Below are 15,000 nucleotides of genomic sequence, written 5' to 3' on the forward strand. Positions count from 1 at the left end.
CCGGCCCAAGAGCTTTAGTAACCCTTTCGGCTACGGGGCTCCATAGCATCGTCCACTATCCGCAGGCGCACGTTGCGACCGAACATTCGCTGATTATTGCACTCCCGAATAGCCCGGCGTGCTTCACGCGGATTTCGGAAGCGTACCAGTGCCTCACCCGTCGCCTTACCATTATCCATAAACAGGCGCTGAATGTTCTCGAGCGGTAACCGGTAATCGCGGAAGAACCGCTGCACATCCTCGACCGTCGTCTTATACGCTAAATTAAGCAACCCCACCGTAGCACTACGATGGTCGTCACCATCATCATCGTTCTCGGAACCGCGACCACCGTTTGATCGGGATCTTGGGGGGCTTCCTTCGCCCCTGGAATGGCGCTGCTGATGCTCTTGCCGTTTCTGGTCCTGTGCATCGAACCGCTGCATCAGCTCCGCCACCTGACCCCGATCGAGATGGCTGGCGAAGACAGTCTGGTTGCCTAGCATTTGCGAGGATTTGGACTCGGCGTGTGCGGCCTCACTGGCCGAATCAAACTGAACCACCGCTTCGCCCGTCCGGCAACCCCACTCGTCCGTTACCAGCTGCACGTTCTTTGCCCGGAAGCCGTCCTCCGCAAAGAACTCATACACATCCCGCTCGCTCGCCGAGGCTTTAACGTTACGCAGTAGCAGACAGTTGGTGCGCTGGAATAGTTCGCTGCTATCGTTGCTGTTACCGTTCATTCGACGCGGATCATGCTGCATTGGCCATCGATCACCATTGTCGCGTTGTTGCTGCATTTGCTGTTGCTGCTGCATTTGCTGCTGTTGCTGGAGGAGCTGCAGTTGCTGCAATTGCTGTAAGTGCTGTTGTTGCTGATTGTTTGCTTCCATCCCATTGTTTTGCCTCTCTTGGTTCTGTTGCTGTGGTTGTTGCGGCTGCTGTTGCTGCTGCTGCTGATCCGGATTGCTTCCGAAACGATTCATTCTCGGATCACGATTCAAACGTGGATCCCGTCCAACAACCCCATGCTGCTGGGGTTGCATCGAGGGGGAGGGACCCATATCACGTCCATCCACCGAGCCCTGCCTACCACGAGGGGGCATATTTTCCTCTTCTTCGTCCCAATTCTTCTCGATGCTCCAATCAACGGAACGTCGGAAAGGATCGCGCACTGGATCACCACCGAGTATTCCCTTAAAGTTCGTTGGCCTCTGTACCTCCCCGATAATCTGCACGTCGTCGTCATGTGGCGAGGGTGATGGACGATCGCGATCACCCGCATTCATCTGCTGCTGCTTCTCCTTCACTTCCTCCTCATCTTCCTTGGGTTGCTGCGGCTCCACTGGGTTTTCGTACTCATTCTTGGCCACCGCGTAATCAAGTTCGGAGCACATTCGCACCATCACCCGCTTGTTGGCTATGTAATGGCGATGGGTCTGGGACCAGGCTTCCCGGGCGTCCTCCTGCCGATGGAACCGAATATATCCATCGAGCTGCTTCGGTATTACATGGTTGCGCACAATCAGCACCTCGACCACGGTGAAATCGGAGAACATCTTCATTATGTCCTGCTCGGTCGTCAGCGTCGGTAGGTTCCGCACCTTCAATGCGGTCGTCGGTGTCTGTTCGGACTGATCGCGATCTCGTTCCTGCTGGCCGCCGCGTTGCCACCTACTGCCGCCATTATTGCCATCGTTACTCTGATCGGCATCGATCTCGATCACCTCGTCGTTTCCATCGTCGAACCGTGACCGACCACCGTTTCGTCTCGCACGACGACGATCACCACCATCCGCGCCGCCACCACCATTCGGTCGATACGAATCGATCGCCCGTTCAAACTCCTGATCCGTGATCGACTCCACCTGGATGTTCCTCTGTCGAAACAGCGTACCGTTGCGGTGCAGAGCATTCGTTTTGCCGTCCTTGCGTGCGAACTGCACGAACGCCACTCCCGTCCGCCGGCCCTGCTCATCATTGATCATCTTGATGCCTTGCGTAGCGATCGTGTGCGAATGGAAGAAACGTCGAATATCACCGTAGCCCGTGAGTGAATCTAAATTAGCGAGCCGCACCGCATAATCGCTCGTATTTCGCCCAGTGTACACACTCTCGTGCAACGGTGAGGTGCTCCGGAACATTCCTCCGGAACCACCGTTGCCCAGCGAAGGTGGCGGAGTGATTTTACCACTGCGTGCCGGTATCACGTTACCGTGCGGCCCAATAATGTGTGCGCGCTGTTGCTGTTCCAGTGCAGTCATCGTGTGTAGCCCAAAGATTGGTTCACTGACTTGGTTCATCGTGGCCAGCATAGCACCAGCGGGCCCAGTGTATACGGGCTGGTGCTGCAAACCAGCCGCAGTTCCCGTGAATGGTATACCGTTGTTGTTGTTGTTGTTTGTGTTATTGTTAAAGGAATTCCACAGCTGCTGTGATGGATTCGAGTTAGAATCGATCGAATTGTCCCGATCGCTAAACCTCGAGGCTCGCTCCGGACGGTTCCAGCGTGATCGCGCCGAGTCTCGTGTGCCTGCTCCGCTGCTGCCGCCTCCCTGTTGGTTTCTTTCCCGGCTACTATCTCGACTGCTTCGATGACGATCGCGGGAACGCGATCTGCTACGCTGCTTGCTCCGGGTACGGCCGAACCGATCACGGCTCGTGCTACGGCTACGCTGACGTTGGCGCTGACGTTGCGCCGCAGCTGATGGTGGCTCACGGCTTGAGCTGCGGGACCAGCGTTCACGAGATGAGGAACGTGAGCTGCGGAATTTCCGCGTTCCGCGGCTAGCACTACCACCACGTTCACGCGAAGACGACAGACTCCGACGGCGTCGTTCGCGGGATGATGAACGGCTCGAACGGCGCTGTTGATGTCGTCCCTGGTGGCGTGACTGTTCCTGCCGGCTCCGGTTGTCGTGGCGGTCGCGCGAGGATGATCTGCTACGACGATTGTTCTCCCGTTCCAGCGTTTTCCAAGGACCCTCGGATACAATCGGCTGCCCATTACCGAGGAAAGGCATCGTATTATTGTTGCTGCTGATGTTGTTGCTCATGGTGTTAGTCATGATGCTGTTCATGTTGTTTGTGATCACCGCCGATCCGTATGCGGCCGATAACGCGGTCGACAGCGCATTGGTCGCGCCCATCGGTGTCGTCGCCTTCATGGCCGCGGGTTGAATGCGTTGCTGGGCAGCAGTAGTTTGCTGTAACTGCTCACTGATAGCTGATAGCCAGCTAGCTATACCGGAACTACTAAGAGCGGCGACACCGCTACTAGCTTCCTGTGTGTTTCCTCCTACCAGCGATAATCCAGGGATTTCCTGATAGGACGAACCACCGGGTAACGCCAACGGACTAACCGTGCTGGCGGCAGCAGTAGTAGCAGCAGCAACAGCAACAGCAGCAGGTGCTGCCGTGGCTGCAACCAGAGGCGATGGCTTCGTTGTATCAATTGCTGGCGTGGTTACCGCCTTTTGAGCGGCCGTGCCACCGACACCACCCAGAAATTCGGTCAAACTGATGATCGGCGGTTGAAGCTGAGCAGCTTTGGCAACGTTGCTGCCGACCGTCGCGAGAGCTCCGTAGGCATTCATTACTGAAGCAGCAGCGACCGGCAACACGCCCTGACGTCCTTCAACACTCGCGACCGCAGACAGTGCCTTAGGACTCGTCAGTATATTGGGATGAACTGCAGAAAGCGGAGAGGTAGCCACTGTAGCGTCAGACGGCAGCAATGGTTCGTCATCTCCACGACTCTGTTGCTCATAGGCTTGAGCTGCTCTTCGAACCTCTTCGATCACTCTTTGCATTTCCGTTCTCGACGAGAGTTGCAGTGATACCGGAACACCCTTCACCGGGCGTCCGCTGCGAAAGATTGCCTGCCGTGCATCTTCATCGTTGCTATTGGGAGGAGGGAATATAGAAAAAAAGATCGTCAGAAATTAAATCCTCAATAAGTTAACCACGGCGCGGTGAAGAGTGCCTTTTATTTCTTTTGTAGTATGTCTCAGGTCTGGTTCGATTCAGGAAGGCAAAAGTATGGTCAACTGTAGAACTGGCACCGTATCTTCGAGGGTGAACGTAAAGCACCTCACTAGCGCGCCATTACCTCGATCTAGCCCAGAGAAAGGCTCGACCAGCCAGAATGTTCGGATGTCGGATGTGTTACTTTTTTTTTTAATTTGGGAATAACGATTTCTTTCCTTGCGAAAGTCTAAAAAACGATTCGCGAAATTTCAAAACGGAGAAAACGAAAATTTGAAGTAAACTGCGAATCACAATTCAACAAATAAATCTACAACTGATAACTCGATTAGCATGACTAGATTTCTTTAAAAAAAACTTTTCAACCGTTGTAGTATTCCGCCCGTAAGTTACCAACAAAAAAAAAACCGTTGTAGTATTCTTCTCATCGTTGCAAACCAGTCGGATATAACGGTGAGAGCACCAATTCTCCAAATTGGTTGTTCATCAACTTCGCCTCGCTGTTGATCATTAACAACTAAATAAAAGTTCACGTCTAACCTTTGGCAATCAGTTTTGGTGACATCTTCGAAATAAGCATAGTCTGTCATTCAGGTGCATCAATGCCACGTAGAGTAACAATTGGGGAAGACGCACAGAACGCGGTTGTTCGAGAGATTCTTTCATTCTTTTAATCTCGTTATCAGCAATAAAGTCGAAAATAAATTAAAAGCAGAGCCTCCGAGATAAAATGGCGGCAGCAAAATTTGTTTCATTATTAAAATAACTTGACTGTTGAACAAATCATTGTGATAAAATTACCATTGTTGCTTTTTACAATCGATCGTGTGGATTCGGCTCTCGGAACACATCAAGGTTCAATTATACACCAGATTTCACGGTAAATGTGTGTAATTTGCAAAGAAAACTACTTATCATTTTAATATTTTAATCCAGAGAACGATTGAGAGCTCATGTAAAGGGTTTACACACGATTAAAACCTCATCGATCTTCATAGTTATCGTCCTAATCGTCTCAAATTTTCTATTGCACCATGCAACGAGGTTGTGCAAATGGCAATACTGATCGTATTGTCAGACATGATCAATGGAATAAACGAGATCAAGGAGGCTTTCGAAACTACAAAATTTAATTTGTATAACTCTTATCAGCAATTGGCTGCCAAGCTGGACTGTTGAAATCCTATATTAAACATACGTTCTAGAAGTTTCGCAACACATCAGCAAATGTGCAAACCGATTGATACGTTCTATTACAGATATAGCAGACCACGGACCATAATGGCCATAAATAATAATGGTAGGAGCTGATGGTTCGAATTAAGTTGAAGGGTGATTTCAAAATATCAAAACTACAGCGAAAACAGCAAACAAACAGCAATAAAAGATCTTTAAGGAAATGGCTATGATATCATGCTACTCACGGTATTATTAAACAGCCAACCTGAAATCAACGTAAAGTGTCCAAAACATAACCAATAGAAAACGAGATCTTTATCAGGGCCTTTCGGTTGGTGTCATTGCTGAAGATAAACATAAAAACCACTTCGATACGATGGGATTAACTGCGAACTCTCAAACCAAACTCACCTTACCACTACCACCAACGATGGAACGGCAATCATCATTACACTCATTGCTATCAGCTTAATCTTCCATAGATCGATACTGTTTGTTCAACATTTATCATCATCGACTACCGCCGCCGCCGATGGCGCGAATACCATGATTCATCAGATCCACCCTGTTGTGCCTGGTGTCTAGCCGAGAAAGACACAGGGGAAGGTTGTCCAGACAAGATCCAGTTTTTGTAAGTTTTGCCCGAAAGAAGCAGAGACGGAGAGCGTGCACAATCCAAAGCAACCCAAGAAAGAAAGGGAAAAGAAACGATACTAACCAGACCCAGACAGACCAGACGCGACAGAAGCAGCAGAAGCAGTACCACTGGCCATAGCTTTCTTGGTGGATGATCGTTCAACTTGCACTTGAAGGAGAAGAGGGACAAGTTTCTAAGCTAAGCATCTCTTCCTTAAAGCTGCCCCTGCCGCGCACTGCCACTGGATCGAACTTGATCGTGAAAGAAAGTGCGAGCGCACATGAGACTGCAGCCAGCACTCACGCGACGATCACATGTGGGAGATGATGGTGATCATGATCACACACGCCACTTTTGCGAATACCAAATCGGGCTTCTATTACTGCCACTACTGCTCGAGCGGCCCCTGGGATCGTCCCAATGAGCAAATCTACGCACGTGTTCCCAACCACATAAACCGGTGTTCGATCGAGAGAGGATCGATGCGATCGCGATGGCAATAGACGAGGTGCATGTTGCAATATTAACCTATCATGCAATTGCACTTCCGACACGTCGGGCCCGCTTGTCGCCATTCCTCCACCTTCACCGTCTAATATGTGACATAACACCGTGGGGGGCAGGCTCTCCCTGCTCTGTCGCTAGCCTTAGGCGATGACGATAAGGTTAGATGTTGAGAGGCGGCAGAAAGGGGTAGGGGTGACCAGTTTTGCATGCGACCGGACACTCGCGACTCGGACCGGCTGATCAGAGAGAAACGTAAAACAAACAACCGGAGCTGTAGCAGCAGCAGCAGCGCCCGGTTCGATTGGACGAACTACGGCAGATCGGGTTGCATATGAGGCCTCGGGGATCCGGGTATTCTCATTAAGAATGTCTTTTGGAGCAAATGGTTTGGCGTGCGTGCCACAGCGTGGTTGCACAACTAAAAGCAAGCGCACAAGCTGTTGGTTGTATAACATCGAAACAGCGGTTCCTGTGCCGCCACCGCGACTATGACGATGGCATCCCGCAGAGTGGTGAGCTAGTGCGTGGTTAGCCCGGAAGTGCGAATTATGTCTGGTGGCTAAGCCACCGCTTTCCAGTGCTTCGTTCCTGTTGACACATTAGTTCTCCCTTCCTATCGATCCGACCGAATGGCAACGACATCAAGAAGCTGTGAAGGGTCTTCCGGAATGCGAGTCTATGTAAGTTTGTCTGTGGGTTGCTTTATGTGTCTAGGGATGTGTCCAGAGCTAGCTTAACTAGCCCGTGCTGCAATTGAAGAATGGCGATTGATAATACAAACCTGAACGCAATGAACGCGTCGCCTCGCTCACCACCGACGATATGAACGCCACCGTCCGGTATCGAGAGCCCTGCGAGGAAGGCGCGCACATCGGACGCATTGGCCGCCAAGGGTAGGTTTTGCAGGCGAATGATCACACTCACGTTGGCTGGCTGCACGTTGCTACCGTACACACTCATGATGGAGCACCGCGTGGTGTCGAAGGAAGAGACGATACCAGGCGAGAAAGAGTACGAAAGCGAGACAGTAGATAGTGACCAATGGATGGCCCTTCCCGGGCACCCTTTCGTTGCAAACTTGGTTCCGAGTTTCTTTCAATCAACCGCACAGAGTGGGGAGTGGGGCCCTTTGATGGGGAAAACGCAAACGGCGATTGAGGAGCCTCTTCTTCAAATCCAAGGGCACCACACGCACACCTCGGGACGGCAGGCGGTTCGATTATTTTCTTTGACTACAGGACACTAGGTTTGCACTAGAGAAACACTAAACTAGCTCGTCTCCGACCGAACGAGCTACGGTGTAAACGTCTGATGATGGCCGATGCGGCGGGCTGCTGTGAGTCTGCTGCGTGATAATCCTAATATCCAGCCCAGGATCTACAGGAACTTCGGGAATTCGTTTATTTCCTTCTTTTCCAGCAATCTCTTTCCCGAATGTATTGTGGGATCCTCGCGATCGTATGATGATCAATTACCTAAAAAGGGATGAAAGTAACAAAACATAAAAAGGAAGCCAAACACGGATGACAGTGGGAATGTAAAATGAAGCGATCAACAGGATCACAACGAAAGCTCCTGTTTGCGCGAAGCACGCGCTACAGGGAATATGGACCACAATGTTTGCGAAAAGGGAGCACACAGCCCATGTGCTTTACTGTCGCCATCACGGACCACATGGTCGTGCTCTGTTTATGATTATCGTTCATTATTAACGGAGTAACAACGATCCATCCATCGCACGAAACGACATGCCACGAAGAGTTCAACGAAGAGGGCACAACAACCTGCCGAGGGAACCCGTTTTTTGCTCGCGCGACAACCGGTACCCGTTGGGGAGTAGTAGGTTCGTAATCGGCATCACACCCCCATACTGCACCCTTCCCGACCACCGATAAGCACACAAGAAAGTGAAGCACGCGTAAGAAAAAGGCGCAGGGGCGAGGGTGCATCGGAAAGTTGTCTCGCGATGATTCACGCGATCAATCAGACAGATGTGATGATTCATTTTCAATTTCTTTCGTTCCTTAAAACCTGAGAGATCCGATCGGTGGTACAGGACATGTTCAATTCGCTGGCCGGGGCCGAGTAATTTAGAGGCCGGTAACCTACCATTTCCTTACCCGATATGTCACTTTCAGTTTCGCGTCTATTTGATCCAATTTTCGTGAAATTAATTGCATTTACGCAAGTGCAAATGTATACTACCTATACAGCTATACAAACATCTTTTCGATCAGAAAATTCGATTTTATACAGAAAGAGTCTTCGCGTTTGTCTGTGGATTCAAGTCTAGCTTACAAACTAACGTTCCCGTTCTGCACTATCGCTACTGCGATTGAATGTACATTGCATGGTTACTACGCATAACAACCAAATCATAGCCATAGGCGTTGCGGTACTACTTGTAGGTTAGTAGTAATATTCTACACTATAATTCACAAGAAAATGCCTTATTGTTTCTTGTGTATTTCCATTTCTAATGTGTTTGCAAACTTGTGGCAATCAAATGAGCTAATTTACTGTCCTGTACAGATGTCGAAATAATCAGGAAATACGCTGCAATTTGGCATAAGGAAGAGGAGTGTTCGACTACAACTTTGTAGAAAACTGGCCAGATCAAGAGGATGTTTATGTTTGACACTTCTCTAATATATTATTATTCAACCGGAACAACCGAAAGTTGAAAGTGAAAACACGTAGTAACACGGGAAGAGACTCATAATTCAGACTGGACAAATTTTCTTTCGGACTTGATCGACCTGATCTCGAGCAACAAGCGGTCTCCGATTTCTTTCCAGCCAACCCTCCTCTCTGGCCAAAAAGGAAAGATAAAGCGAGAAAGACAGAGAGGGCAGAATACACTGACGATCAACCGCATCCACAACTGGAACTCATCATCATCCGAATGGAAAAATCTCGTCTAATCCAGTGGCGTTTCTCGGACCAAAAAACGTGTAGTCTGCGTACGAGAATGCATTGGGGTGGATGAGGTGGTGGGGAGTCCATGTTGGAAAATTCCCCCTTTTTCACCACTGACCCTTAACAACTCCGGGACAACCAACGTCCCAAGGAGGGGTTGAAAAGACCGGGAGGCTATAAAGTGATTGCATCGCGAAGGAAAACCTCACAGTCTATCGCAGGCCAGTGATCCTGTTGTGCAGTTTTTTCTCTGTGGTAATTGAACGACAGTACAGCAGCATGCAGCAGCAGCAACTGCGTCACCGAGTGAAAGTGAGTTTCGTCGTGCAGATGATAGTTGTGTTTTGAGATTCATTTCTGTGACGCGAAATCCCACGGAGTATCGGAAACGTTCGGATTTGGGGCAATTTGCAGCCCGTTCGATGGGATCGAGAAGGATGCAGTAGAAAGTGGCACAGAACACTTCAGTGCGAGAAACGTTGGTGACTTCTGGAGTGTCCAAGAACAGAGAGAACTTCGAAGAGACGATGACACAGCGTTTTGGTTTACGAATAGTTTGTCTCATACAGGCATATATTTACAACGCGGTTCCCGCACCTTGGTTGCGGCATGTCATACTGTACTTTTCGATCAAAGTAGAACCATGAACTTCTGGAGATCATACATTGGGCAGCAAATCTTCTATGCCCGGTTGCCATCATCGGTAGTCTGTGGTGTCGATCCAGCTGTGTTACTAGTAGTAGTTGTATCCGTTTCCATGGCAGCCGCTGGTCGAAGTTTTGCGGCCAGCTCGATAATGCACGCAACCTGCTCCTCGGTCAACCGTTCGTCCGAATCCTCGATCATGAGCTGGATGTGTAGCGGTGAGCTCGGTGGATCGTTCACCATCATGAGACACTCGTTTTTGGTTAGGTTGAAGCGCTTCATCGCTTGCAGGAACTCGATGATTGCAGCCGTCGTCTGGTCCTTGCACGGTGTCTCCTCGAGATACTGCACCGTCTCGTACGTGATGGTGGCCAGGTTGTGCAGACCGTACTTTTTCTTATTGCTCTTCATATTCTTCAGCGCCGTCATGACCTCGTAGTTCGTCAGGATGGCCGCATTAGGATTAACGATCTCCATGCTGCTGCTCCTGCTGGTGGTCTCTGGGTCTACCGCGTGCTGGAGAGGGGTGGGGGATTTAAATTATTTCGTGGATCGTAGATCGTGTTGTTGCACAGAAAAATAATTAATTTCTCTTCTATACGATCTCCGCAGGTCCTAACGATGATGATGGCGTTCCAGCAACTAGCGATCATGCTACTAGCGATGCTAGCCAGTGCCAATGGTAAACCGCTAGAGATAGAGCATCCACATAGCTTCTCCATGTTCAAGCGAGGCGTTATGTTGGGTGACGTGTCGTATAGTTACGCCGCAACCGACATCGGATCACCGGCGAATGCACGCTACAAAACGGTAACGGTAATCAAGAACGTGTCCATGCCCAAACCGACCAGCAGCATGGTGTTTAGCGATCGGGCGGAGCATTTCTACGACGCACTCGAGCAAGGACTAGATGATCATCTCAAGAAGCGCACCCATCAGGTGGAGTACTGGCCACCGCGCGATGACAATCATTTACAGCAACAGAAGCGGAAGGAGGAGAAGAAAGAAGAGCAAAAGGTGCAGTTACCGAAGCAGTCACAGCGCGGCACTGGAACCACCGGAACCCGAAACCCCTACTATCGTGGCCGGTTCCAGCAGGATTTGTTGAAGCAATCCATTGCTACTACCACGACCACGACCACGACAAGCACCACCATGAAACCGGCAGCCATCAGAGAGATGCCGGAGGAGGAGGACGCGAAACATCCGATCGATTTGCTCGAGCTGGCCAAATCTGCCGCCCGCACGCTAAACCAGAAGGCCAACGGTGCGACGGGCAACGGGAATACCGGTCCGGTGACCTTCCCCGCAGACAGTAGCAAAACGGCCAAGAAGAAAGCAAACGGAATCATCAGTTTGGCCAAGGAGTACACCAGCATAGTGACGGCCGTTCCGCAGCAACGTCAAACGATCGTTAGCAAGCTGAAAACGAAAGTCGATCCGTCTCCCCCACCGACGCCGAAGGTGACATTCAAACATTATCCCGCCACCCCAGCGTCCAGCGAGGAGTTAGAGCAGCCTGAGGAAATACCGCTAGTCGACTTTGAGCAATCGGAGTATGTGTTCAATCACAAAACGGGACAGTTTGAATTCCGGGCTGCATCGAAGGCACCCAAGCAACTGCAAGAGTTTTTGCGTGCCAGTGGACCGGGCTACGGTAACCGGGAGCGGCTAACGGCCGCCAAGGAGGACACCGATGGCTTCAGCACGCCCACCGAGCTGCTGTTTGCGGAGCTGCAGAATGCGGTCTCGTCGCGAAACGTAACGATGATCAAATCACTTGCGGGCCAGCTCGTGGAAACGATCAACATTGGCAAAATCGATTTTCAATCACTGAAAACGCATCCCCGTGGTAGCGGTGGCAATGGCGATCGCCGATCGACGGAGCAACCGATGATGATGATGATGATGATGGAAACGACCACCGGTAGTGGACGGTCGTCGATGATTGATTTCGGTTATGCCGGTGAGACGACGACCATGGAGTACCAGGAGGATGGTGCTGCAACTACAACCGAACCAATGGCCATCGCCATGACAACGCTCGCGCCAACCACTGCGGCTACCAAGCGACCGTTGCGATACATTGCACCTCGGCTGCGCGGATTTAAACGCTTTTCCTCGAAGAAGCTAAGCAACTGAAAAATGATCTTATCTCAGTCTCGGACAGTCTCTCATTTTGATGGACATAAAGACAATGGGCTCTTTTATGTGTTTCGTGTGCCAGCAACTAGCGAACGATACCAGAGGGCAGTCTTTACTCTAATACGGTGGAATATTGGTTTATTTATTTTCTTTTACAAACAAGCTAAGTGCCAGAGTCCTGCAGCCAGAACTACTTACTAGGTTTGCCTGTAGGTCAACACACCGTTACAGGACGAAATAGGATTGTTATCTTTTCGGAATTGTAAACCCCTGAAATCGAAATGCCGAAGCAAATATACTTAGATATTCTTTACGACCATTGATTTTATTAAAAAAAATCAATTGTTTTGTGATTCAAAAAAGGGAAAGAACAAAAATCCAAATAGCAAAGTATCAGGCTATTTGGAGCAAAGCGCAATGCCCGACTGGTTTTAATATACATCGTGCAACCCTAGTAAGGTGCCCATTTTCGGATTAAGCATTTCCTCGATGCGACAGTATTGCGTAGCATAAACACTGGCATATGCGTATCCGAAACGCTAACGGCACTATTTTGTGCAATTTCGTACGCTCTGTTTGTCCACGGAATATCAGTTGATCTTAATGTGATTAATGGTCACGCCTTACCTTTTCTGGTTCTTTAAAGAGTTCTATAAATCATGTATAGCCACACAAATCGTGTATTATATGAGTGTACTTGCCCAGAGCTCAATGAAACGTCGTACCGAGTCCTATTGGATAATTTCTTCCTTTTCATTTTGTGAAAATGTTTTTTAAAATCCTGCGAGAAGATACTTTCCGAACGCATGGTTGGGGTTTTACCATTAATTTGTAACTAAATTTGTTTTCTCTCTAAACACTGGACTTGTTAAGTAAACAGGTATTCCTTTCATATGCAGCATTAGTCGAGCATAAAAAACAAGTAACAAACGAGATATGAAAGGAGCAAGACTGCCTGAAAATAGGTAAACACATTTTCAGGAAAACTGATTTCAGCACAACTCTAAAAATCAAACATATTGACCAGTTCCAACGCAGACCAGCTCAGCATCTTCAGCATCAATTTGTCTTTAGTAAGCAACGTACCAGCAATAGCCGACCAAAGAGCCCCGTGAAAAGGGAGTGTTGCGAAAAAATCGAATAACTGAACATAGAATGCAGGACACTGGTCCAACCCATCGGTGGAAGCTAAACTTGAACAACTGTATCATTCATGCCGTTCAGCCCGTTAAATGGGAAACGATGCTCAAGAGTTACATCATAATACGTAATGGTATTCCGCTCAGTCAGGACAGCCGTGCTCAGGAATTGGAAAAACATCGTCGCATACCGCAGGATATTGAGACGCTTTGTTCTGTGTCGCTGATTTCCTTTCTTCTCCCGGTCGAGGGTCATGGAAGGAGCTGCACCGAATTGCGCCGTCGTTGCCGGACGCCGCCGCCCCGAATCTTGAGCCTGCCAGATGCTGGTTGTGCCCCGCGCGGCAGGCAGACACGCACACATCAGCAGTAGGTTTTGTTGGAAGCTGCAAAACTTAGCAACCATCTTTATTCATGAAGATTTCTCGTATTTCACAGATTCCTAAACACTATCGCAAGCGACTAAAAACGAAGTCGGAGTCGATGCTCTTAATCAAATCGCACATTCTGGACGGGGTTTTCAATGAAAATCGATTCAGCGAGGCCGCTGGGAAATCACGCACTACTCACACAAACACTCATTTTTTTCACTATACGGATACGGATTACGCGCGTTAAATGGAAACTGCTTTGTGCTAAACTTACCAAGTAATTCTATTCAAACTGATTTTCCACACACTGTACTGTACTGTTTCCGTCTTTTTATGATAAATTTCAGCTTCTCGTAGTTTGCAAACAGGAAAACGAGGTTTAAAAATCGACGAGGCACGACCAGCCCCTCAACGCTTTGCCTTTTTTTTTTTTGTTAAACCCGTTATGTTGGCAGCCGTGAGTGTCACATTTTTATGGCTTTTATAGCAAAACGCAGATGACAACAAAGAAACGGCGGCAAAAATAAAGGACCAAAAAACAGCAGAAGATAGTACGAGATGCTTTGAATAAAATACCAACGTACCATGGCCAACAACCAACAACCGGCAACAGTGAAAATTGAACCAAAGGAAGCTAATTCGGAGAATGTGGCCCGTGAAACTACCGGGCCAATTGAAGTGATCGATCTGACCAACGAGGAAACGGAGTTTCGAACCTTTGTCCAAACACTTCCCCGGCCACGGCTGGTACCGGTAAAGCATTCTGCCCCAGGTCCTTCTTCTGCGGTTTCCTGTTCGACCGGAGTTATCAGAATCTACGCGCTGGCTGTTCCAATGGACTACATACGGAAAATTAAACTATATCAGGACTTTACTGGCGGCGAGCTATTCAACAAGCAATTCAAACTTTTAATGGTCTATGGCCGATTGACGCAACAACGCGTGAAAGACGATTCTACCGTCGTTTACAAGCTGGACGATGGCACAGGGCAGGTGAATGTAATGTTTCGAAAAACAAAAAGAAAAATTATTGGTAAGCCGACGGGATGACCGAAGGATCCCCATGCAAATCGCTACTAATGCGTGTGTCTTTCGTGCTTGTAGATACGCTAAACAAACTAAGCCAGTGCGAAGAGATATTACTGAGAAGGGAAAAATCCGCCAACAACACGGAGGGAGAATATCCGGATTCGCTTCATGCGTCGCTGAAGGCAATAATGGCAATGGCTAGGGCGAACTGTGCCAGACAAATCAATCAGCCACCACTCGGTACACGATGTTTTGCAACCGGTTTTCCATTCCAATCCTTCAACGGCGACATCACGGTGTTCGCCCACAGTTTTGTGGCTGATTCCGAGGGTGGGAAATCGATGGAACTGTTCTGGAAAAGTTACCTCTTGTCTTTATATGGGCCAATAATAGGCAATAATCGCATCGACGGCTATGGAGAGAATTCGATTAACAGCTTTAAATCGTGGTTGGAAGCGAAGCT

The 15,000-nt window shown here is 49.0% G+C and overlaps 4 protein-coding genes across 4 annotated transcripts in view; 2 read left to right on the forward strand and 2 right to left on the reverse strand.

Moving 5' to 3' along the window:
* Positions 1-13,929, reverse strand: part of LOC125954409 (uncharacterized) — a 14,064-nt gene extending 135 nt beyond the window's left edge. The window contains exons 1-3 of the mRNA XM_049684684.1: positions 13,783-13,929; positions 7,071-7,764; positions 1-3,882 (exon numbers count right to left, since the gene is read on the reverse strand). The exon at positions 1-3,882 is cut by the window's left edge and continues 135 nt beyond it. Coding sequence (XP_049540641.1) covers positions 15-3,882; positions 7,071-7,249 — 4,047 coding nt within the window. The 5' untranslated portion in view covers positions 7,250-7,764; positions 13,783-13,929 and the 3' untranslated portion in view covers positions 1-14. The remainder of the gene's footprint in view (positions 3,883-7,070; positions 7,765-13,782) is intronic.
* Positions 9,890-10,330, reverse strand: LOC125955694 (DNA-directed RNA polymerase III subunit RPC9). Its single transcript, XM_049686835.1, has one exon. The coding sequence runs from the start codon at positions 10,328-10,330 to the stop codon at positions 9,890-9,892; it is 441 nt and encodes a 146-aa protein (XP_049542792.1).
* On the forward strand, positions 10,475-12,050 carry LOC125955695 (uncharacterized). The gene has a single exon (XM_049686837.1). The coding sequence runs from the start codon at positions 10,475-10,477 to the stop codon at positions 11,993-11,995; it is 1,521 nt and encodes a 506-aa protein (XP_049542794.1). The 3' UTR covers positions 11,996-12,050.
* Positions 13,930-14,081: 152 nt separating the features above from the next.
* The window catches only part of LOC125954499 (uncharacterized), a 981-nt gene continuing 62 nt past the window's right edge, over positions 14,082-15,000 (forward strand). Inside the window, exons 1-2 of the mRNA XM_049684881.1 lie at positions 14,082-14,541; positions 14,613-15,000. The exon at positions 14,613-15,000 is cut by the window's right edge and continues 62 nt beyond it. Coding sequence (XP_049540838.1) covers positions 14,094-14,541; positions 14,613-15,000 — 836 coding nt within the window. The 5' untranslated portion in view covers positions 14,082-14,093. The remainder of the gene's footprint in view (positions 14,542-14,612) is intronic.

The sequence above is a fragment of the Anopheles darlingi genome, chromosome 3, assembly GCF_943734745.1.
Source record: "Anopheles darlingi chromosome 3, idAnoDarlMG_H_01, whole genome shotgun sequence".
NCBI classification, from domain to species: Eukaryota; Metazoa; Arthropoda; class Insecta; order Diptera; family Culicidae; genus Anopheles; species Anopheles darlingi.

What these genes read in the sequence shown, in the direction of transcription:
- LOC125955694 (XM_049686835.1), bottom strand. Translation starts at nt 10,330, where the DNA reads ATGGAGATCGTTAATCCTAATGCGGCCATCCTGACGAACTACGAGGTC.
- LOC125955695 (XM_049686837.1), top strand. Translation starts at nt 10,475, where the DNA reads ATGATGATGGCGTTCCAGCAACTAGCGATCATGCTACTAGCGATGCTA.